The sequence below is a fragment of the Paramisgurnus dabryanus genome, chromosome 11 (genome assembly GCF_030506205.2).
Source record: "Paramisgurnus dabryanus chromosome 11, PD_genome_1.1, whole genome shotgun sequence".
Lineage (NCBI taxonomy): Eukaryota > Metazoa > Chordata > Actinopteri > Cypriniformes > Cobitidae > Paramisgurnus > Paramisgurnus dabryanus.
Window position 1 is genome coordinate 14124642 of NC_133347.1, and position 23896 is coordinate 14148537.

The 23896-nt window shown below is 36.2% G+C and overlaps 4 protein-coding genes across 18 annotated transcripts in view; all 4 read left to right on the forward strand.

The window, feature by feature from the left end:
• Positions 1 to 1155: 1155 nt before the first annotated feature.
• On the forward strand, positions 1156 to 3769 carry gid8a (GID complex subunit 8 homolog a (S. cerevisiae)). Its single transcript, XM_065246922.1, has 5 exons — positions 1156 to 1232; positions 1767 to 1899; positions 2056 to 2252; positions 2432 to 2629; positions 2786 to 3769. The coding sequence occupies exons 2-5, from the start codon at positions 1776 to 1778 to the stop codon at positions 2957 to 2959; spliced, it is 693 nt and encodes a 230-aa protein (XP_065102994.1). The 5' UTR covers positions 1156 to 1232; positions 1767 to 1775; the 3' UTR covers positions 2960 to 3769.
• A 239-nt stretch (positions 3770 to 4008) lies between these two features.
• On the forward strand, positions 4009 to 9686 carry slc17a9a (solute carrier family 17 member 9a). 2 transcript variants are annotated; one of them, XM_065246920.2, is made up of 13 exons: positions 4009 to 4280; positions 5044 to 5241; positions 5320 to 5459; positions 5608 to 5707; positions 5987 to 6111; positions 6474 to 6576; positions 7039 to 7135; positions 7934 to 8021; positions 8135 to 8169; positions 8354 to 8469; positions 8769 to 8824; positions 8932 to 8961; positions 9110 to 9686. In XM_065246920.2, exons 1-13 carry the CDS (start codon positions 4162 to 4164, stop codon positions 9271 to 9273), a joined length of 1371 nt encoding a protein of 456 aa, XP_065102992.1. In that variant the 5' UTR covers positions 4009 to 4161; the 3' UTR covers positions 9274 to 9686. The 2 variants fall into 2 exon arrangements, with proteins under 2 accessions (XP_065102992.1, XP_065102993.1); XM_065246921.2 differs by having other exon boundaries at positions 4010 to 4280; positions 8932 to 8982; positions 9110 to 9183.
• A 413-nt stretch (positions 9687 to 10099) lies between these two features.
• dnajc5aa (DnaJ (Hsp40) homolog, subfamily C, member 5aa) lies at positions 10100 to 17413 on the forward strand. Its single transcript, XM_065246924.1, has 5 exons — positions 10100 to 10256; positions 12933 to 13065; positions 13719 to 13932; positions 14196 to 14367; positions 14482 to 17413. The coding sequence occupies exons 2-5, from the start codon at positions 12956 to 12958 to the stop codon at positions 14592 to 14594; spliced, it is 609 nt and encodes a 202-aa protein (XP_065102996.1). The 5' UTR covers positions 10100 to 10256; positions 12933 to 12955; the 3' UTR covers positions 14595 to 17413.
• Positions 17414 to 17941: 528 nt separating this feature from the next.
• Positions 17942 to 23896, forward strand: part of tpd52l2a (tpd52 like 2a) — an 8280-nt gene continuing 2325 nt past the window's right edge. For 11 of the 14 annotated variants that reach the window (XM_065246925.2, XM_065246934.2, XM_065246926.2 and 8 more), the window contains exons 1-6: positions 17942 to 18121; positions 18678 to 18775; positions 19053 to 19201; positions 19998 to 20057; positions 21058 to 21105; positions 22107 to 22208. In XM_065246925.2, coding sequence (XP_065102997.1) covers positions 18103 to 18121; positions 18678 to 18775; positions 19053 to 19201; positions 19998 to 20057; positions 21058 to 21105; positions 22107 to 22208 — 476 coding nt within the window. In that variant the 5' untranslated portion in view covers positions 17942 to 18102. The remainder of the gene's footprint in view (positions 18122 to 18677; positions 18776 to 19052; positions 19202 to 19997; positions 20058 to 21057; positions 21106 to 22106; positions 22209 to 23896) is intronic. The other 3 variants (XM_065246930.2, XM_065246932.2, XM_065246936.2) reach the window with 1 other exon arrangement.

Consider the following 23896-nt stretch of genomic DNA (forward strand, 5'->3'; position numbering starts at 1 on the left):
AGTGGGCTATAGCAAACATGTCATGCTTTCATAAACCAATAAAATAATATATAATCCTGATTTATTTTTATTTTCTTTGAAAATTAAGAGGACGTTTCATTTAATATTTAGACAATTTAGTGAAGAGGTGGTCAAACTTTCACGATTCTTCTTGTACCAAAGAGATACAATGTCATTTAAAAGTATTAGTTTAGATTTACAGGTTACGTGGAAATCAGCCTCCAAATGTAGTTGTCATAAGCCAGTATTTTTACCAACAAAGTGAATTAAATTTTAGGGTACAAAATATAATAAAATAAAGTCCATATAATGAAAGAATAAATAATTTTACTTATTATATATATATATATAGACAAAATGGCTTGTTTATGCTTGCATCACCTGTTTTGTAAAAAATAAGTTTTTCAACCTATCACACAAACCTATTTTCATTGGCTTATCTTGTCTCAACTTAATATTGTCATTTTAATCATATTAATAGGAGGGGAAAATAAACACATTTTTTTTCATAGTACGTTTTGTTTATGCATTTTTGCGCCAAATATAAATAATATAGCCTATAATATAAATACACCCCCTTTCCCCCTCAACTCTTAACAGGGGATTTTTCATCCCTAAATATAGTGATCGTAATAAAGGTGAAAAGACAATCCTATCTCATTTCTGAGCCATAATCAAATATCTTTCTGGCTGTTTATTGCAGTGCTTGTTTTGCAAAACATTATTATGCTAGAAAAGAGGATTAGACACATTTAAGCTTGTTTTGGGAAGGTTTCAGAGTATCCAGGTAAGGCATTTGTCATTGTTTTGTCATGATTTTTTGTTTGTGTTGCTTTATTTTCACTTTGAAAGAACATGATTTTGTGAAATAATATGTATACTCATTTTAGAGAACAATATAAACGTTTAGTCTCTGTGGAGTTTAAGTACATCCTAAAAAGTCTTAGAACGCTTACTTTGCTTACTTTCCATTGTTATTGTTATCTTTTTTTTTTAGTTTTTTCATTTCATATATTTAATCAATAAATCTGAAACTCATTGTCAAAGTTAAGTAAATAATAGTAATCTGTGTGATCTGTGTACCTGATCTGGCAACCATTCCAGCTTTGCCACAGCAACCGTGACGTCACCATTCTGACCAATCACTGGCCTTTCCTGAAGTCTCGTTTAGAGCCCTGTTCTGTTATCGCGGGATCTTCGCCAAGGCCCACCGCTATTTACAACAGTTAACCGTAAGTATTTTATGACATTTAGTAAAAAATGTGACAATAAAATCATACGAATAAATAATGTTTGAATTAACATCCTGTAATTGGTCTGGTGACAAATTGCGTTGTCAGAAAATATTTGAACAAGCCTGCTTCCAAGTCTCGCGCTATTGTACGTGCACATGAGGGTCTGTTTATTATTTTGGCCCGATACAACATAACAATCTTTAACACGACATTTTATTGATTAGTTTTTAGCATTTTTTTTATTTAATCACATGTATATGTATTTTTAAGTCAGATACGCAGTTGGTTGGCCGGTAAACCGCTGGTTGTTTTGTTGTTGTGTTTCAGAACAGAAACACCGCGAAAATATGAACGTACACTTTGCCATTCATTCATTTATTAACTATAAACTGTCTAAAACTGCCTAAATTAGTTTCCACTGTTTAATTAATGATGCATCTCAAACCTATGCTGTAACAAAAACACGTGGAAGTTACATTGGATATTTACACAATGATGTTTGTTTTTACCGCATGTCATTTTCTACTACAGCGCATCCATATGATGATGAGTTATTCAGAAAAGCCTGAAGATATTACGAAGGAAGAATGGATGGATAAACTAAATAATGTGCACATTCAGAGGGCAGATATGAACAGACTCATCATGAACTATCTGGTAACAGGTGGGCTATGTGATTTCAGTGTTTTTTTTTTATAGTATCAGTTAAATGTATACATAACTAAAATTATAACATTATACAGTATAGTTTGGTGCCCCTTCAAATCACAACCAAGTTCTGAAGAAAACTGCCCCAGTTAAAATATATTTCTGTTCACAGAGGGTTTTAAAGAGGCTGCAGAAAAGTTTCGGATGGAGTCTGGAATTGACCCGAATGTGGATCTGGACTCTCTGGACGAGAGGATAAAGATCAGGGAAATGGTTCTAAAAGGTCAGATCCAGGAAGCCATTTCTCTCATTAACAGCCTTCATCCAGAGCTCCTTGACACCAATCGATACCTCTACTTTCACCTTCAGGTAAATAGCTCACCTCATAATGGCATGCTGGGAGAGAGATGTCTGACCGGGTTTGTGAAAGGAATAGAGCCACCATTATCCTTGACAAAATCAAGAAACACATACTGTAAACACATCAAAGTGCTCCAAGTGCACTGATTTAGGACAGTGTAACCAGTTTACTCATTTCCCTTTTGTAGCAGCAGCATCTTATTGAGCTGATCCGTTTGCGGGAGACTGAGGCTGCGCTGGAGTTTGCCCAGTCACAGCTGGCTGAACAGGGGGAAGAGAGCAGAGAATGTCTTACTGAGATGGAGCGCACCTTGGCACTGCTTGCTTTCGATAACCCTGAGGAATCACCATTTGGAGACCTGCTCAACATGATGCAAAGACAAAAGGTGCGTGTGTTCATTTGAAGAAGAGGTAATCATCAGTCAAGTTGCGAATATTTGTTTTGATATGTTTTTCCTATTTTTCTACAATATGGCCATCACTGCACCTACTGTAAATTCTGCCCTTTTTTCTTAAATACCGGATTCTGTCTCCCTCTGTAGGTGTGGAGTGAAGTGAACCAGGCTGTTTTAGACTATGAGAACAGGGAATCTACTCCAAAATTAGCAAAGCTCTTAAAGCTCTTACTTTGGGCTCAGAACGAACTGGACCAGAAAAAAGTAAAATACTCCAGAATGACAGACATCAGCAAGGGCACCATTGAGGGCCCCAAGTAGAGACTGTAAACCACATGGACAAATTTGTAATTTTTTCCTATTTATAATCAGTCAGTGACTGGATGGCAAATATGTATCTATATTTCTTGATGCTTCTGTAAAAAGTAAAACTTAAGGGGATAATAAATAACCAGTGAAAATTCATCATTTACTCACACCTGTATGACTTTGTTTTATTTTCCATATATACTGCAGGGTGATTAAATGATTACAATTTTCAACTAAATCTATAAGAAACTGTACATGTTTTTTTTTTCAAATAGAACCATACTGATTGAAAACAGTAAAGCTAAAATGTATTGTTATCTAATTATAATAAAGTGGCTAGCATATTTTTAAAGAACATGGAATATTCTTATTGTTCTACTTTTTGGTTTTTAGAAAAAAATCTACACTGTTTCTGAATTATATTTATTTTTACACACATTGATTGTCCATCAATGTTATGTCATTATGCCAAAATTAAATTGGGTTTTTTTAAGACATTGATATCATCTTCTGGTTGGAAAGAGAAGTCTTCATTGTTGATAACCCCAACGTTGTTCCTTGAGGGCACCTATCTGCATATTTTAGTTTCAACCCTACCCCATGCACCTGCCTTTAATTTCGTGTTTAGCCCTGAACAACTTGATTTGCAGGTTCAGGTAGAGTAGGGTTGGAACTAAAATATGCAGGACAGGGTCCCTCCAGGAACAACTTTGGTGACCCATGCCCTAGAGACTATAATGTAATTTATTTGACTTGGACAGTGCTTTTATTATTTATTTTATTTTTCAATGTTTTTAAATAAATTCCTTCTAAAGTACTTTCTTTAATGTTGAATGTTGTGCTCTTTCATGGGATGGGATGGTTTTCTTACAATAATTAAATCACATAAGCTATGTTAGTTTTCAAATGGTATTAATATTACAAACTACATAAGTTTTGAGCCTTATGTTATTATTTTTATTCTCATTTGTTCACATTTTGTGCTGCCTATTTGGGATGATGTTGATTGTCACAGTAAAATTTACTTCAGTTCCTCGTGATTCATCCTAATTAAAAAAACACACACAAATATTTGTTATGATTTTCTAGATGTCTTCTGCTGTGTCAATGGCCCCGCCTTCTTCATACCTGTGGGCAGGGCAGGTGTGGTTTTAATGTAGTTCAACTCAGAGGCAAGTCGTCCGGTTCCCAGCTGCGGAAATCAGCCGGATTTAATGGCTGGCGAAAAAGAGTCGGATGTCCAACCAACTGTGTATTCTCAAAAAACACCTGTCCGAAATGTGTGCGGCACGTCTGCGTTTACGATCATTGACAAGACAACATTATGGCCACGGTATGATAAAACCTATTATATTTTGACATAATGCACGCGTTTTTATTTCACGTAAGCCACTGCAAAACCGTTTTAGCTGTAAAAGTTTTGTATCTTAAACGGTAACATTAACGAAAAGTATTCTCATTGTATTAATCATTTTGATAATAAAATAAAGAAAGAAAGAGTTAGTTGTATGTATGTATGTATTGAAAATAACTTCATCTTCGATCCGATTGGCTTCTTGGCAACTGTTTCACAAAACCCGCGTAGCCTATTTTGTCGCTGTCTTGTCATTATGGTTCTTTTCTGTGTTCGTGGAGGAAACAAAAAAACTTCCTTAAAGTACTAGCATTGTGTATAATTATGGTAATCTTCTTAGATAAATACCATAGAGAGGTTAGCTGTCTACAGTGCATTCAAACAAAGATCATCAAATTCAAACATGACAAAAACCTTCCCAACAGGTTCTGGCTTTAAATAAGCAGGGGAATTCAATATTACACTCAGTGACAAAGATACAATCATGGGTTCGAATTCTAGGGAACACATACAGCTAGAAAATGTATACATTTCACTGTAAGTCACTTTGGTTAAAAGACAATCTTGTCACCTGTCAAATGTTAATACATAAAAAATGTCAAAAGCATTCAAAACTAAGAAACGAGAAAGAGAAGGAGAGAGACTGCCCCACCACCTTGTCTTTCAGAAAGGCTATTATACAAGAAATGCTGTTATGATTGGTTTAGTGGTTGGTGGTGTTTAATTTTACGTTCCCCCGCAGGCCGCTGGCCCGAACATGGACGCTGATGCTGTTGTTGGTCACATGCCTTCTCTATTGGGCACGGATGGCCATGCCAATCTGTGCCGTCACCATGGCGAAACAGTTTGGATGGAGCAAGACAGAAACTGGCATGGTACTGGGGGCTTTTTTCTGGGGTTACTGTTTTACTCAAGTACTTGGAGGCCATGCTGGTGACAGGTGAGAGCCACAGATCAGATATCACTGATTGATTGTTAATAAAATAATAATATTCACTGTTTCTCTTTATTTTAACAGTATTGGAGGAGAGAGGGTATTGCTTCTATCCACATCATGCTGGGCAGCCATGACAGCTATAACCCCGCTGTTGGCCAACATAGGTGTTCGACCCCTTGTTACCATGGCGATGGCTCGGTTTCTGATGGGTGTAATGCAAGGTCAGAGCACTGCAGGAGAAGAATGTGCAGAAACATAAGATTATGTAAAAATGGCCATTATGTGTAACGGTAAAGTAAGCAAGCTTGGTTAATCAAAAAGTCCCCAACTTGGATTGTGAGTTTGTGCCATGTTCTCCTCTGTTTTCAGGGGTTCACTTCCCTTCTCTCGCCAGTGTCTGTGCTCAGCGTGTAGCAGTTGGAGAGAGAGGATTTTTGATGAGCACTTTAGCATGTGGCTGCTACCTAGGGTGAGAATAATACTTGGCATACTTTAAACACAGATACACAGTTAGGAGTGCTGAATGCGGATCATTACACATTGGTCTGTGGAAGCTTATTTATTAAGGTGTGAAAAGTAAATGATGCTGCATCTGCTTTCTTATCCTAACAAGTTTTCAGGAGTTATTTTAATTAAGTACTTTTTAGAAGTTTACTGGAGTTTACTCATACTGTAGGTGTTCCATACCGTGCATGGTTGTTTTATAAGTTAGTCTAATCCATCTTACAAGATATGATGTTTGTCTCAGGATGCTGTTGGTTGGAGGTGTGGGTTCGCTGATGCTGGATTGGTTCGGATGGGAGAGTGTGTTTTACGGAGCTGGTCTCCTTGCTGCTTGCTGGACCTTTTATGTATGGAAATGTCTTCTGCGAGGTAATATTCTAGATTTATTTAGGTATTTTGCCTTTTACATGTGATTATTTACGTGCAGTGCTTAAATCACAGTACATGATTACATGGTTGAGTATGATTTATTCAATTAAATAAATATAGTTAGATTTGGCACAACCACTTCTCCTTGGAAGCGTCATCAAAAACAGTCTTGGTATCTGTGTTTGCAACTGTGCTTTATTTGCTAGTGTTATTTCACAACACTCAGCATGCAGCACCATAGAACTGGAGAATTCTGTACCGTGTACAGAAATGGTGTTCGGAACATCTTATATGGTTCAACAGTGCAATTGAGTATTCTATCGTACAGTGTTTATCCTTACTATATATGTTTTAACACACAGGTCCATTTTTTTCCTTTAACTCTCCGCGGGACTCTGTGACTGAAGCCCAGCCAGCGGCCTCCAGAACCCGCTGGCTGTATTTGCTCAAAGAACCATGCGTCTGGTGAGATTCTATAAATAAACACATGTTTACGTCATTCACATTTTCACATTTTTGTTTTTGCACTTTTAATCTTTGTGCCATTATCCCATTCTGTATTTCTATTTTGAACTCAGTTTATCACTTAACACTTGTCAGACAATTGTCTCACATTAGATAGAAGTATTAAATACAGATGTGTTGTAAATCGCGTTTGTTAAAACATGTGAAACATTAAATGTGATATTCTGTACATTTGTCTCGTATTCACCTTTTAAGGTTTAGACATTTCTTGACTCCACAGCAAAAATATCAATTTTGCCTTTATTATCCTAATACTTATGGAGGGCACTGTATATTCATTTATGTTTTCCAAGGAATTAGATGTTGGTAGGCCATTTACAGACTAAAGTTTTTTAACATTTTAAATTCCACTTTTTATTTGTTCAAAGAGTTCCTCATTGTGTGTGTTTGTGTGTGTCTCAGGGCCATGATCATTGCCCATCTCTGCTTCAGTAGCACCTATTACACCCTCATGTCATGGCTACCCACTTTCTTCAAAGAGACATTTCCTCATGCCAAGGTACTACAATTTTTAAGACCGTTTCATTTTTTTCCCCTACCTGTTAATTTAAATGCCCTGGTCAATTTTCTTTTCAAATGACCTTAATCACTTTTAGAAAACCTTTAAGAGGTTTCTAAAGCACTTTTCTGCTGTCTATGTTCATGGAACAGCAGGTCATGAGAATGATCAAATACATAAAAGTGCTGATTAATACGTAGAAATCTTTGACTGTGCTGTATGAAATGTTTAAAGGGGACATCTCACAAGATTTTTTAAGATGTAAAATAAATCTTTGGTGTTTTCGTAGTACGTATGTGAGGTTTTAGCTCAAAATACCATATAGATAATTTATTAAAGCATGTTAAAATTGCCACTTTGTAGGTGTGAGCAAAAATGTGCAGTTCCTTTAAATGCCAATTGCGGTGTCGTGGTTGGACAGTGCAGATTAAGGGGCAATATTATCCCCTTCTGACATCACAAGGGGAGCCAGATCAATTACCTATTATTCACATGCTTACAGAGAATGGTTTACCAAAACTAAATTACTGGTTGATCTTGCATTTTCTAGGTTGACAGGGGACCCAATTATAGCACTTGGAAAAAGTCAGATTTTCATACTATGTCCCCTTTAACATAAGACGCATGTGCTCTATGCTCAATGTGGCCCAGTGGTAGCAATTCATCCTCTATACAGACAGGCTCTGACAGACAGCCTCTGATGTTTTTGTCCTCAGTATTTTAAATTAAGCCTTTGACTGTGGTTTTGAATGAAATGTATGAACTTATTTAGTTGTTTGATGTTATTTTTGATGACAGGATTGGGTGTTTAATATGGTGCCTTGGTTTGTGGCTATGCCCTCTTCGCTGTTTGGTAGCTGCATCTCTGATCATCTCATTAAGCAAGGTTGAGCAATATTTCTCTCAGCCTAAAAACCCAATCTTATTTTGATCCTGCTTCCATCAGTAATCATTATGAAACGGCATGGTCACACTTTTAACCATTTGTCTTTATCTCAGGTTTTGGGACAGCGACTGTAAGAAAAATAATGCAGGTAACCCATGCACCAGTTGTGTGCTTTGCTATGCCTTTAAGAACAGTATTATTAAATTGATTTTATTGTAGTTGTCACTACTTCTAAATTTGTGGTAAACAGGATACATATCCAAATATAGGCACTGTGCATTTGCATCAAATGTGTGATCTGTACTGTTTGTGTGTATTTTTGTAAATTTCAGTTCTGTGCTATGGGAATTGCCAGTGTGTTCATCTTCCTTGTCTGTAAGACAAGCAACTTTCTTCTAGCTGTTGCTTGTGTGTCTATGGCTGTTGGGCTCTCTACTTTTAATAACAGGTTCGAATTAAATATCATAAACTACTGTGTCTTTTAGCACAATGACCTTATATTTTATTGTGAGTAATAATTTTATAAATACAATATCGCTCTCAAAGCCTATTTTACAATAGCACGGCTTCTGCACCTTTTTACATAAATACGCTGTGTTATTTGTTTCACAAATGAAAGAATTTAGATTTACCTAACCGACAGAAGTAACTGGTGTATGTACTGAGAATAGCAATAAAATAAAGTAACAGTCGCCAATCGAGTAACCTGTTTGTCTGTGTGTGTCTGTCTGTGTCTTTGGTGTGCAGTGGGGGTTCACTGAACGTGCAGGATCTGGCACCATCATGTGCAGGAGCCCTGTTTGGTGAGTTCACCCCTCACAAAATCTTTGAAATTATTTTAACAAAAATGCCTGTGCAGTTTTAGTTATTAGTTATTAAGTTTTCTGAATATGCCTTTCTTTTTTAACAGGGTTTATGAACACATGTGCTGCTTTTACTGGTGTGTAATTTAAAAAAAAATGTATGCGTGTTTGTTCCCTGGGTATAAGATTATAATCATTTAATTTAAGCAGACATTACATATACACATTTTTTCATCCATATGTATGCACATATTTTATTCTTTCTCTTGTTAATGGACTTTACAGGTTTGGTGATGGTGTATATATCTGGATACATGATTGAGGTCACAGGTTCCTGGCTGACTGTGTTCTCACTCTTGGCTTTGGTGAACATTATTGGTGTCACTGTATTCATTGTGTTGGGTAAAGCTGAGCGAGTTGACGTGCTGGATCAGCCTCAAAGCATATGAACAACTCTTTTTGTAATAAAAAAACAAACAAACAAAAGAAACAGAAGAGCTTGGCAAGCAAATTGAAAAGTATTTGTTTAACAGATGAGTGCATCAGTGTTTTCATTGGAACACAGCAAAGCACGTAATGTGTGTATACTGTATTTATATATGTATGGTATGTATGTATGTATGTATATTATAATGTGTATACATTTTCTTTTAACTGTACCATTAATACAGTTTGCAGGAGTTGTTGGAAATGATGTGATTATCCTGTACAGACCACAAGACAATGTTTCATTCACATTTTATTTATTTATTTATTATTTAAATGTTATTTAATATGAAACAAGGTTATTTTTTAACATTTTTCTAATATATTAAATAATTAAACTGTCAATATTAACTACCTGGCTTTATGTATGATAATAAATGCAAGCTCTCACTCTCTTTTGCGCTCTCTCTCTCTCTCTCTCAGAAGGTGGCGACATACAACTGAATCTTTGAAATTACGCGCCAAAACATAAACATTGAGAATATTGTGAACGGTACATTATATAAATAGCACATTAACATGACGTTTACTCGTATTTGAACCTTAAACAAAACTAAAATACTACTATTATACGCCTAGCCATGTGCCGTGGATGTATCGACTTCTTTATTCAGTAGGCGTGTTCGCGCGGCACTGTGCAGACGGTCCGCCATGTAACATCAAAATATCGCGAGATAAATAAGCGCACGACATCGGGATCGCGATACCTGTCGTCATATGGTGATCTGTTTGCGCAGGGCGCACGAAGTAGAACAGACCCCTACTAAAACAACAGGGCGACTTCGTTATGCTGACGCTCCTAGTGGGCGGAGTCGAGAACGATCTGCTGCATCTGGTACATTGACGTGATCGCGCGTTTCCCGGGGATGCAAGCACAAAACTGACATCGGTTTCTTTACCGCACTGATATTAAATCAAGACGCTGTGTGTCGGGACCGACAAAACGGTAAGCGGTGCATGCGTTAACCCCACCTACACCCTAAAAGAAATCACTGTTCCCCATTTGTTTGATTTAGCAGTGGGTTTGTCAGAATCAATCTTATTCGGTGTAACGGGAGTGCAAGCTAACAGGCCACAGTAATATGGATTTAGGAGCGCTGAGCAAACCAAAGCAATGGGCCCTTCCCAGTGATATAGATGCAAAGTAAACCAGGGATTTACTTTAAATCCTGTCGTTTTTAGTAATTTGATGTACGTTATGTGACGCAGTAGGGCGCAGTCGGAATTCGGATAAATGCTCAGATCATCGACCCCTCCTCAGCGTTAAACTGTGAATGAATGGTGTGTACTTTTTGTCATTGCATTTAAGAATAAATACATGTAATGTGGGATAATAAGTGGAATATAGCGGAACATCTCACGTTAGAAAAAGAGGTATGCGTAAGCGAAACGTAATCCATCATTACATACTTGCCGTGCTTATAAATCTAACTAGACAGCATTGTGAGTACCATGTTCAAATTTCGTTTTAAATATCTCTCAAAGTGCTGTCTAGGTAGGCAGCTCATAGGTTTTTTAAAACATAACCATAGCTCCCTTGAACTATGTGATGCTGGATGCCACCTGGCCCGTTAGTTACTGTATCCTTGAGATGCTTCTGGAAAATATATACGTTTATAAGTCCATAACGTGACACTGACGATTCTTTTCATAATGCACTGACTGTCGTCGTGCACGTTAAATGTGCAGCTTGTAGCTCAGTATGGCGTAAGCAACGCAGAGAGCATGGGGAATCCTAGGGAACGCACATACTAATCAAATATGTAGCTTGAATGTATTATAAAAGCGTCCCTAAAATGCATGAATGAAAATCTAAAATACCAATTTTATGTTACTGCATACAACATATAGTCCTCAGAAATACTTTTATTTTGTTTCTTCAATTTACATTGTTAAACATATTTAAATATAGTTATACATTTTCTAACCAATTTTGCCCAAATAATCTATAGTCAATTACATTGTGCTTTTTTACATGTTTTTCTTTAAGGAGGCTTGGCTGAGTTATTAGGGTCTGGCCCTGCTGAGTAAACTGACTGAGATACGACAGTCAACTCAGCAATGTGTTTAAAATTAATTTGAACCAAACCCAGGCTTTCTCAGACACAAGTCAAGCAACCTTATGGAGAGACACTTTAAAACTTTGATTCTCACACAATATATTATCCACTGGTGTAGAAAAGTTCCAGCTTTTGTGCACTGTAATAATTGTATAATCCGCAAGCCAATATTGTTTGGAGTGGCTCACAGGGTAACCTTGATGCGTTTTAAATCTGACATCTGCTCTAAACCATCACCTGTGATTTGTATTGGTTTCTCTTTCTGTGGACCAACACAAAAGAATCAGCTGACAGTGGAAGTGTGAGTCAGCCGGTGAATCATGCTTTGGATCACTGTTTTTAATATCATCATTGGATTTTAAACATTCCTGGTGACCATTCATGCAGATTCTCCAAATATTTTCTGTTATTGTTCTCGTGTTCCTGAGTAGCTTAATGTTATGTTGTGACGGATGAACAGAAGTGGTGTAAAACTATACAGAGAGCGCAAGTTAAACAAAGACAGCATGATGTTCTTTATTTTTGGACCTTTATGGCATCTTTAAAGGATCCAGCTGCTCTGTTTTATTTTCAAGTTGTGTTGAAATCCATTTTTTGGATGTTAAACTTTAATCAATGATAATGAGAATGACAGACATGTTCTCTTTGCAATACATTTTTGTGTCATTGGGGTTTTTAGAGGCAAATTTATAACTGTACATTATAACCTGCAAGGTTACTAAATAGTCAATAAACTTTGCAGAAAGCACACCACCAGATATGAGTTAGGTGGTTTTATCATAGCAGTAAAATACTTGGGTGACCTGGCTGATCGATTTCTATTTAAATCATAATTTTGTTTATTTTAAAGGCAAGTGGTTTTATGTTTTCTTGAATTGCTGTTATGAAATACAACCTTACATTATTTCAGTTGTCTCCATGTTTTTAATCTAAAAATCAAATAGATTTTGAATCAGATTCAGTGCTGTATAAATTGTCTCATTGTGTAACATGTCAAGGTTCAAACTAATAATCAAGAACTTATTTTTCCTATAAGTGGCTTTTTTAATTCAATGGAGAGACATTGTTTGGTGTATGGCCTTGTCATTAGGATGGTGTGTGGCATTATGTTTCTCTGTCCTTTCATTACCCACAATCCCCTGCAATCAGACAGACAGTGTAAGAGCTTATATGCATGACTTAATGTGTGACAAAAGAACAAAAATAAGGTGAGAACTGAAAAAGTCAGTAAATGACCTCAGCAAACCACAGTTGGCCCATCATGCCATGCGATCTTTAAACTCTTATAAAACAATGTCATTTTAATAATAAGCGTATTTTAAAAATAATATATCACCATACATGATGTTGCGATACATTGTGGTACTATAAAGGTTGGCTATATATATATATATATATATATATATATATATATATATATATATATATATATATATATATATATACATTTTGGGGGGGGGTGCCCAATGAAATATCATGATACTCAAATGTATCTGTATTTTCTTAAACCCTTATTTTTGTTATGATCTCATCATCCATTGTCCACGTGTGTTTCTGATCAGATTGTTTGAGGACCTGAAGTACCATGGCTGAGCAGCAGAGGCAGCGTACGCTCTCCACATCTGGAGAATCCCTCTATCATGTGTTGGGAGTCGACAAACTGGCTACCGTTGATGACATTAAGAAGTCCTACAGGTGAGTTAGAAAAGTCCCTGCACTTCCACAGCATCTATGCACAGTGGTCTGCATTGCTGTTTCTGGCATTTCACTTTAATGCTTTTGCTGGTTTTCATCACATGCTTATTGACTAAATGCATCAGATGGCAACACAGAACCCTGCAGTTCAATAACATTAAGTGCATTCAGGGACTACATTATATTGTGTAGTGTTGCTGCTGTAAAAAATAGATTTTAGTGATATGAGCTTACAGAATCTTGGAGAAAAGTAGCGATGAGTTGTTTTCAGCTGTGTGGTCCCTGTCAGATCATCACAATGGTCTACTGTGAAACTGATACTGTTAAGGCGCTTTTCGTTGCATACTACCCCACGGGTTGGGTCGGGTCAGCTTACTTTTAGGGGCTTTTTCGACTGGATAGACTACGTTGGACATGATTCGTGAGTCCTGTCGAATTGATTCCTATTGACAGTGAAGGTGAAGATTTTTTTACAGCCTCATCATGCTGCGCCACCATTGTTGTTGTTTAGCGACCTATAAGAAAGTATATTAAAAAATATAAATAAATGTATTACTTATTTGATTACAGTAATACCCTTTAATGAAAGTAATATTTGCCTGCAAAATTTGACAGCATTTAATGTAGTTTATGTGCCATTCTTGATTTTTAAGGAAACTGGCTTTGAAATTCCATCCTGACAAGAATCCTGACAACCCAGAGGCAGCGGATAAGTTTAAAGAGATAAACAATGCTCACGCTATCCTCAACGACCCTACAAAGCGAAATATCTACGACAAGTACGGCTCTCTGGGTCTTTACGTGGCTGAACAGTTTGGAGAGGAGAACGTCAACACCTACTTTGTCCTGTCCAGCTGGTGGGCCAAGGTAGGACCCCGTTCTATGTTCAGAAACTGCTATTATAGTAACACCTTCTATGTGAATAACAAACTTTTATCCATCTGTTTTACATGGCAGCTTCAAGACCAAGCTGTTTGGTGTGTGTGCTAAATGTAGTGTAAATGTAATGCTGGTCTTCAGTCTTGAAATTATTCTTAAAATGGGAACGCGGCAAATGCCTGAAACAGACATAATCGACACCTATACAATAACACTAATCGGTTTGTCTTGCTCTCTGTCCCCCCCTACAGGCTCTGTTTATTTTCTGCGGCCTGGCCACTGGCTGCTACTTCTGCTGTTGCCTGTGTTGTTGCTGTAACTGCTGCTGTGGTAAGTGTAAACCACGACCACCCGAGGGACATGAGCAGGAATTCTACGTCTCTCCTGAAGACTTGGAGGCCCAGCTGCAGTCCGATGAGAGAGGTTTGTGTGTTTGGATGTCATTGCCTAGCTCGCACTTTATGCTGTATATGACACAGGCTGTATAAATATGTAATATTAATATGTTTCAACTATAATCTCCTGTTCCCAACGCAGAGGCAGGTGGAGGTGAGCCTATCGTGATGCAGCCCTCATCTGCCACGGAAACCACCCAGCTGACGTCCGACGGTTACCATACCACTTACCGCACTGACACCAGCTTCAACTAAAAGCTCGACCCTTTCCACCTCCACTCCGTGGCTTATCTCCTGCCACTACACCCCACCTCCGAGGAAAAATGAGCAGAATCCTTAAACTACAACAAAATAGCCTGTTTCTGAGAGGAGGAAAGTCAGCAATGGAGGATTGGTTTTTAATTTAGCCTAACTTGTCCTGTTCACACACCACTTCCATGTCCCACACAAGAGTGGCTCCCATTCACCTCAGCGTAGCTTAAAACCGAGTTTTTGAAAAGATTAAAAGATCCTGTCGGTTAGCCTGATCTCTTTGTTGCCTTGACCTCTGACCTTGCCTTCCATTTCCTCCAGTCAGTTGTGCTCGTGGTCCTGTGGCATGCACTGTTCCTTGACTTTGTTAGATTAAAATTTCACAGTTTTGGTTTTCTTGTAGGTATATTTATTGACATGCGATGTTCGTTTCCATTTTTGTAAGTACTTCTGACTGTGGTTTGAATTTAACATTGTGAACTTGCCATAGGTGTTGGAAGACTAGGGAGGCTCAGCTGAGACGCAGTAGGATTTGGTTTAATTCTTGACCAACATCTTAAATGTTTTATTCCCAGTACCCCTCTGTGTTTTCTTAAACCTCCAAACTAACATATTTAAGTAAGTTTAAATCCTTTTGTGTTTTTTTGAAAAGAACATGTGAAATGGTTCTCACATTCATCATTAGTTTTTTCAACCCTTTTTTTTGAGGTAGAGAGAGAGTGATGCAACTGATGACGTCATCCTTTGAGTAGTTAAATTTTTTACATTTGGATGTTGGTGATTCTTATTATGGACCATTTGCAACAAGCTGAGCCAACTTATGTGTATGTGGAATGGATTTACATGTCATCTCTCGGTGTGCCTAGTATTTGGACGTTGCTATGCCGTGCTAAGGTTGTTCGGTGATATGCTATAACTGAGCTTTGGTCTTTGTGTTAAGCTCCATTCGGCCCAGTTGTGTCTCTCCTGTCATTGAAGGGGAATCATAAATGCCAACCAACCATAAAGTCCCATAGTGTCATATCTAATGTCACATCTTGATGGTGCATAGTCGATACTAACAAAGATGAGGCATTTTTATATAGATAAACAATCTGTACACATCATGTGTATTTACAATATATGTATATTTTGTGCATTTTTATATTTCTGTTGTTATTTTGCGCATATAGATAAGATTGTGTGATCTAGTTCTTAGTGTCTGTGGTACTGGCCCCTTGTGGTCGCTTCCTTTGCCAAGATATACAGCAGAAATACAGTCTATAGTGAGAAAAATGTTTGTAATAGTTCAATCCTGAAGGATAGACATTGTGTGCTGTATGTTCCTCAGATTTATTTATTGAAGTGGCATGATACAGCTCTCATGCTTTTAACGTTACAAGATTCAATCTCACAATGCCTAAAAGGAAACCAAATATTAAATTGTTAAATACATTTTAGTTATCTTGGTTGTTTTTAAGATTTCAATCACATTACATTCGTTGAATGCACTCAGATGTACAATAGTACGGTATGCGAAATACACTTTTTTAAATTAAAATCAGCGTACATGAAAGGCGGTTTTTGAAAAGCCACCATGGTTTGTGGTAAAATATTATTTTGTCAAATTCCTGACAGGCTTTGTGAAATTCTCTCTCAAATCTTTCCATCACTACAATAATGTAAAGTGCAAAACTTTCTGTGAGTAGTTATCTGGGCATCTATTCACAAACAATTTATTTTTGTTTCTCAGTTTTAAAAGAACTTGTAGTCTTGGATGTGTTAAAACTTTATTGAGCAGCTAAGTTTTGATGCTACATTTGACAAAGAATAAGCTACTTTACACTAATATAGCATTTATTTGATATAATTTCTTAGACATGTGGCATTATATTTAATCATCCTTACACATTTTTGTTTTATGTGTGTCATACTTGGTGTCATGTAGTATAGTTATTATGTGGCAGGATCCTCATCGTGTTGCTCTTGATTGCTAGACGTTTTGTGCTCTAAAAGATCATTCAAGTAAGAAGTTATGTGGCGACATCAAGTCACCTCAGTACATGTGGTCAGTTGTTTTTTTAAGTACAGTACATTTGAAAGTACTTTAATATCCTTCTTATACCAAACCTGATTTTCAGAATTTGCCATTACAAATACTAACAGTACCATTTTTGCCATATTCACCATCAGGAAAATTTCCATGGCATTTTTATCTGTTTGTGTACTCTTCCTTTTCCTTCCCAGCTCAAACTGAAGCAAAACACAAATGTCACCAGCCATGTTCATGTGTGAATTTTCCTGTTTATCCTCAAATGCCAATGATTTTTTAATTTGTTTAGATTTAGTTATTGAGCATAGCACAATGATGTCTTGTGTGTCACTATCTACTCCTCTTCTTCTTCTCTCTCGCTCTCTTTCTCACTCTCTCTTGTTCTCTCTCGATGGCTTTTAATGGATTTTAGACTCTGTGGTCCCTTTTATCTGTGATCTGCAATTAAAAAGTATGGCTTCTTTGTTAAAATGGTGGATTTTCCTTTAAAGTTAAATGAACCTTGCTTAAAGGAGAGAAAAAAATTAAACATACAGAAGTAAAATGGTCAGGAAATTGTTGCAATTAAATGTCTTGAGAAAGAAGAGAAAATGTTTAGTGTAATTATAGTGAAATGGTTATTTTATGCATTTTATAATTTTATTTATGATCTTATTTTGTCATGTTTATAATGAATTGTCTTTGTTTCAAATGGTATGTTACATGAATTTGACTCTGAAACTATGCGACAGTTCTCTATAGTGAAGGTCTCTTGTACATACACTGAATTATTAAAAAGAATAATAATAGACCTTTATGTTGTAGCATGGTTATTGTATGACTTAAAGAAACATTTATTTGCTGGTGTAAAATAAATGTTCTAAACATTTATTGTGACTGAGAGTAGTCTTCTTAAAAATCAATAAAAAATAATTAAGATGTTTCTAAATAAAAATAAGGGATTGTGATGATAACGGAGCACCTTGCCAATTGTGAAAAGATGCACGAGGAGGAGGAAAAATATCATATAATCCAATTAAAGTGTAGTATATATTTTTTAAATATAGAGAAAACTGCACCAACATTTCTGAAAACAATTTTGGGGATTTATTAAAATATTTAAATTTATATGGAAAGTTTACTTTTATGAACTTCGACATTTACAGATTTTTTTAAATCGTTTATTTTTTGCCAGTCACGTTATAATCAAGATGATAGTAACTTTATATACATCAAAATATGTATAACAATTTTGTGAACAAATATATAATTAAATGGGTAAATAAAATCATCAAATAAAAGATTTTAGTTTTCGATCCCAAAGCGTGGTTACGTCATTTCCGCACTCCGGAAGCTCATTCTCGTCGTTGGTTAAAGCGCTGCTGTATGTTGTCGAAGTCAGTGAGGTCAACTCTCTTTTCTCCTTTTGTTCTTTGAATATACTTCGTGACATTTTTCCTGGTACTAATAAAGGTGATCGAGGATCATATCTGAACAGAAATGGACTCGTCTGAACATGGTGAGGAGTTTTGATTGAGATTTATGTGTTTCTGAGCAGGTGCAGTAAATATGTGGGTGGTGCTAATACTACAGTGTACATAGATTAGAAACAGTATCAAACACTTGCTTTAGTTTACTGTTGTTTAGGGATTATTTGCCTTAAATTGAGTGCACTTTGACGGGTGTTGTACATTACATGTCAAGGGTGTTAGAGGTCCGACAGCTGATCAAGCAGCCTTTATGGAAATGCACTAAAATAACCAGCTCGCGTGTTGTTCAGCTATATTTTCTTACATGCAGGAAACATAGTCTTTAAATGTGATTCTGAAATCTCAAATCAGCCTTTCATGCCAAATATTGCCATTCACCTCAAATAATCGAGATATATATTTGATTAATATCACCACTTTATCGTTACTGTCTGGTTAAGTGGCCATAACAAGTAACGATGTCAATTTTTATTTCTGTCATTTTGGTCTTGATCTTGTGGTTCACACAGGATTTCCCATTTAACATGTTTAAAGCATTATAGTTTTGGTCTTTGTACATTTACATTACACATCTTTTATGTATAGACTCTTCAATGCCATCTTCAGGCTTTGCCACTGGAGGGGAACTACCACCTGGCCTTACAGAGGAGGAAGCAGAAGAAATACAGCTAGAGCTTACAAAGGTACCACACACTGTACCCTCCACCCAAACCACATGAGCGTCTACACCACAAAAGCAATGTAGTCGAATGTGTTTTCGTCTATCTTTGAAAGTGGACGAGCTCAAAACATTTTACACCCCGTTTGCACCTGTGTTTAGCGCTGTCCACGTGTGATACGATCGACTAAATGCCTCTTAATACCAGCGAGGTGTAAACAGCCCCAAAACATTGTTATAGAACAACTCTTTTATCGAATTGTATTGATTTGTTTTTTCTCTATTTGGTGTTTTTGTGATAGGTGGAAGATGAGATTCAGACACTGAGGCAAGTTTTGACGGCCAAGGAGAGACATGCCACAGAGCTTAAACGCAGGCTTGGCATCAGCCCTCTCTCTGAAATCAAACAAAATTTCACTAAGAGCTGGCATGAAATCCAGTGCTCTAATGCGTAAGTACTTCCTGTCTGTTGAACCTACCTAATCTGTTTGAGTGTCACACATATCCACCTGTTATTCTAGATCTCATGCTGTTCTTATACTGTACATTTGATATCTGGATCTCTCACTAGTTAATCTCTGATTTGAATATTAGATGTATTTACATAGAAATATATATTGTCAATCAGTGTTGGGGGTCACGCATTACAAGTAATGTGCATTATGTAATACATTAAGGCATTACTTTTTAAATTTGCACATTGATATTTGAGTTACTTTTTAAAAAAAGTAATGCAAGTTACTTTTTAGTTGAATTAATTTGATTAAAAAATATGTACTGAATTAAACTGAACATAGTCACATTATGCACTCTATGCGTACACGCCTGTGGGGGAACACTTGAAAACTCAGAAACAGGCCAGAGCTCGACATTTTTGTGATGAAATATGCAATTTATGAATGCAGAACTTTTCATTTATAAAAACACCTGCAAGGCATGAAAGAGATCAAGCCTCAGCCAAGAAAAGTAACGCAAAAGTGACAAAAAGTAACATAAGCAATGGCATTTCTTTCCATGAAAAGTAACTAAGTAACGCAATTAGTTACTTTTTTGGGAGTAATTTATATTGTAATGTATTACTTTTAAAAGTAACTTTCCCTAACACTGTTTTTAATATAAAAAAGTACATATATTAAACTGTTCTCTGCAGTCTTTCCTCAGACTTATCTTTGGTGTTCTTTACCAGCGTCTCAGCTGCGGCCTTTCTTGGAAAAACTTTTTTCTACTCTCTGTATTTCTGTTTCTAGCTATATGCGGACCTCACAAACTGTTGGAGACTTGAATCGTAAAGTTACTTCATCGAATGTGTGAGTTTCTGTCTTTTGCCCGTGGTTGCTTGGTCTTGTGATTTTTGTTTGCTATGTGTGGACCTGCTTTCTTCTTGTTTCTCTGGTATTCTTGCTGTCACTTTCCATAATACTTTCCTAAGTAAATTATAAAAACTGCTTTAGGGTTTCCTTTCTCCGTTATGAGAAATTTGCCAGCTGTCAGTTAAAACACAAAAGGAGACAAGTGATACTTTTTTTTTCATTATTACATCTGTACTGTGACCTATATATCTTAATTCTTCTAAATTAATTTTCATACGACAAAATGTTTGTAACGAATGAAACTGGCTTACAATTGATTGTTATAAACTAACTGGCTAACTAACCTATTGTTATAAACAACCAGTACAAAATATTAACATTTGTGAACATCTCAGTCACTGATTCAGATGTACATAATCATTACACAAACATGATATCAGGCCAATAAAATAGTTTAATATAACAACACAGGGATCACAAGGGTTAATAATTCTTACAAGAAGAATACTTTCAGTGTTTATGAATTTTAGGTGTCTACAGTAATGGTAACAGTAATAAGTAATTGATATAATATACATATTTATACACACACAAAGGTAATGATGATGTGTAAGTGTAATACAATAGCTCATGTGTACATTACTCAGGATTTTATGACATCAGAGGGCATGTCTGAGTATTTGAATTTAAGCAGTCAGACCTGTTTTACAAGAAGAGGTAGCACAAAGGTTTACCGAAAGTAAAAATGCTGTCATCATTTACTCATCCTCAAGTTGTTCCAAACTTTCTTTGTGTTGCTGAATACAAATGAAGATATTTTGAAGAATCTTTGTAACCAAGCAGATCTGGGGCACCATTGACTTTCATAGTAGTAAAAAATATCTATGGAATTGAAAGGTGCCACAAGTGTTCTTTGATGTTTATTTCAAAATGCACACTATTTGAACAGACTATTTGTATGCTAATAAATTAATCAAATGTATAAATGTGTTTGTAGATACCTTACAGCTTCTACCACACTGGAGGACATTAGCCGCTCTGAAGCGTGAGTTTTGTACATAATGAACATCTTTCACAACATTTTTATTGTTTAATGGATTTTATCATTTTGTTCCTTAAAATGAATGGCATGCGTTCATGTTTTAACCATAAAAAAACCTCACAAGATAACTATTATATTATGTAATAATTTCTGTAGTCCTAAACAAACAATTCTTAAGATTGAGAGACTACAGATTGAGAGACCTTAATCTTGTAAAAGCACTGATGTCCCTAAGAAACTGAACAACAGGCTTCTTAATGACGCTAGTGCCATAGAGTTTCCATGGCAACAGCCTAAAGGTGCCATTGCATATCTCTCTGGAGTCCTCTGATGGTAAAGATATCAGATCATAAATCAGAAAGGTTACAATAACTCCACCTATACTTTTAAAATGTCTGTAAATTACTGGTAGAGATTTCGAAAATATTTTGCAGAAGCAACTTGGTAGTTTCCTCGTGTACACTGTGATCTCTCCGGTTAACTGAGAAAATATCTTGGTCTTTTTTTACCAAATAAGATCCATAGCTGCTAGGCTAACACACACCTAAGACGTGATATGATTCAATGCTCTGCAATATTGTCTGATCTAGGACAGGTTGTGCATGTAATGTGGTCTGTGTTCAGTGCATGTGCCGATAAAGCTGACTTGGAGAATGCATAATGGGATTTCGTTGAAGTGGCTTAGTCATAATTAAGCTCATTAGCAAACACTGTTGGTGAACCTCTGCAACTGTTTACTTGTTTTTTAGCAATGCACATGAAATGAAAATCACACAGGATGAAAAAGTGTATTTGATTCAGACGTTATAAGATCAAACTGTAGCATCTTGAGTAAGAAGATTCAGACTGCTGTTCTGGTAGAAAGTTAATGTAGTCCTGATACATTTGCATCTAAAGTGGCATTGTATGTCGTTGTCATTGTTTTTGGTTTTCTCTATAAGCTATCATTTGTTGTAAAATGTATTCCCTAATAATTGAAAACCGATTACGGTTCTTTTTTGTAGGTATAAGAAGACTCAGGAGACTCTGTCTCAGGCAGGTCAGGTGACATCCGCTGCCTTCTCCACAATGGGCACTGCCATCAGAAACAGACTGGGAGAGATGAGGTTAATTTCACATTTTAACTCACTGTCCCTTTCACTATACCTCCCACTTCTACTTATCTCTGTCCTACACCTTTATCCTCAACTATCTTTCAAACCACTCCTTCTTTTTCTACATCACATCTGAGTTACACAAGATGTTTTGTGAGATAAAATGTTGGGTGGGGCTTGATTTTATCCATTAAGGATTTGATTCATTGTAACATATGACAGGTGGATGAGGGGGTTGTCTAATGTAACCCAGTCTTAAGTAGCATTGCTATATTTAGCATAGCCAAAAATACATTGTATGGGTCAAAATTGTCTTTTTTATGCCAAAAATCATTAGGGTATTAAGTAAACATCATGAATATTACCATAAATATATACAAATTTATTTATCATAAGTGATATGTGGCTAAGGACTTGTACAACTTTAAAGGGATAGTTCACCCAAAAACCGTTTGTGGACCCCATTCACTTCCATAGTATTCTTTTCTCCTACTATGGAAGTGAATAGGGTCCATGAACGGTTTGGTTACAAACATTTCTTCCTTTGTGTTCATCAGAACAAAGAAATTTATATGGGTTTGTAACAACTTGAGGGTGATGCCAGAATTTTTTGGTAAACTATCCCTTAAAAGGCAATTTTCTCAATATTAGGATTTTTTGCAGCCTGAGATTTCAGATTTTTGTATCTCGGACAAGTATTGCCCAATCCTAACAAACCATACATCAATGGAAAGCTTATTTATTCAGTTGATATTCATTCAGATATTTAGATGTATAAATTCAATTTAAAAAAGACCCTTCTGACTGGTTTGGTGGTCCAGGGTCTTTGTGGTCAATTTTTATGTTAAACTGCATGTGAACATGATTTTAAGCTTGAACAAATTAGAATTGTATTTTTGTCACAAAAATAAAGTGCACATTTTACCCAACAGACCAGTTCATCTGCTTTAAACTAACAACCAGTGACTGACAGTAGCTGTAATAAAGTAATGCGAAATTCACAGATGGCTACTGTAAGCTACAATTACTCAGAAGAGTTGGTTTTAAACAGCATGACTCATAACTTTTTTAAATGCTTTAAAAGTTTTTACAGGGTAGAAAACAATTATCTTATTTGCATAGCTTCCTGTATATAACCATTGTTTCACTTCTCTTTATAACCAACCTTTTGCATTGCTTACTGCCAACTAACAAACCTGATTGTAATGTTGTGTCGTACCTTTCCTTTAGCATTAACACTCTCTGTTCTGATACTAGAACATGACCATTATTTTAGTCCACAGTTTAATTAAAATCACCCTGAAACCTGTTAGCTGAAAGTTCACACAAGTGTAGTACATGACCTAAACAATGGAAATGTTTTCATGTGATCCATTTAGATATTTTGAGTGTTTGGACTAAGTGAATGCCACAGTATACAGTACTTTGCAAAAGTCATAGGCCACCACCATCAGACTTGTTGTTTTAAAAGTTTTAATGTCCATCCATATTTATTTTTCAATCTATTTTAATAAGATACAAACAGACAATACAGGAAATATGTACAAAAAAAATTCAGGACTAAATGCATTATTTAGGCATCGTCAGTGTTTTCTATAAAAGAGACTGAGAAACAATTATATATGATAATTTTAACATTGCAAAAACAACTAATCTAATTCTGGCATGGTGGCCTAAGACTTGTGCACCGTACTGTATAT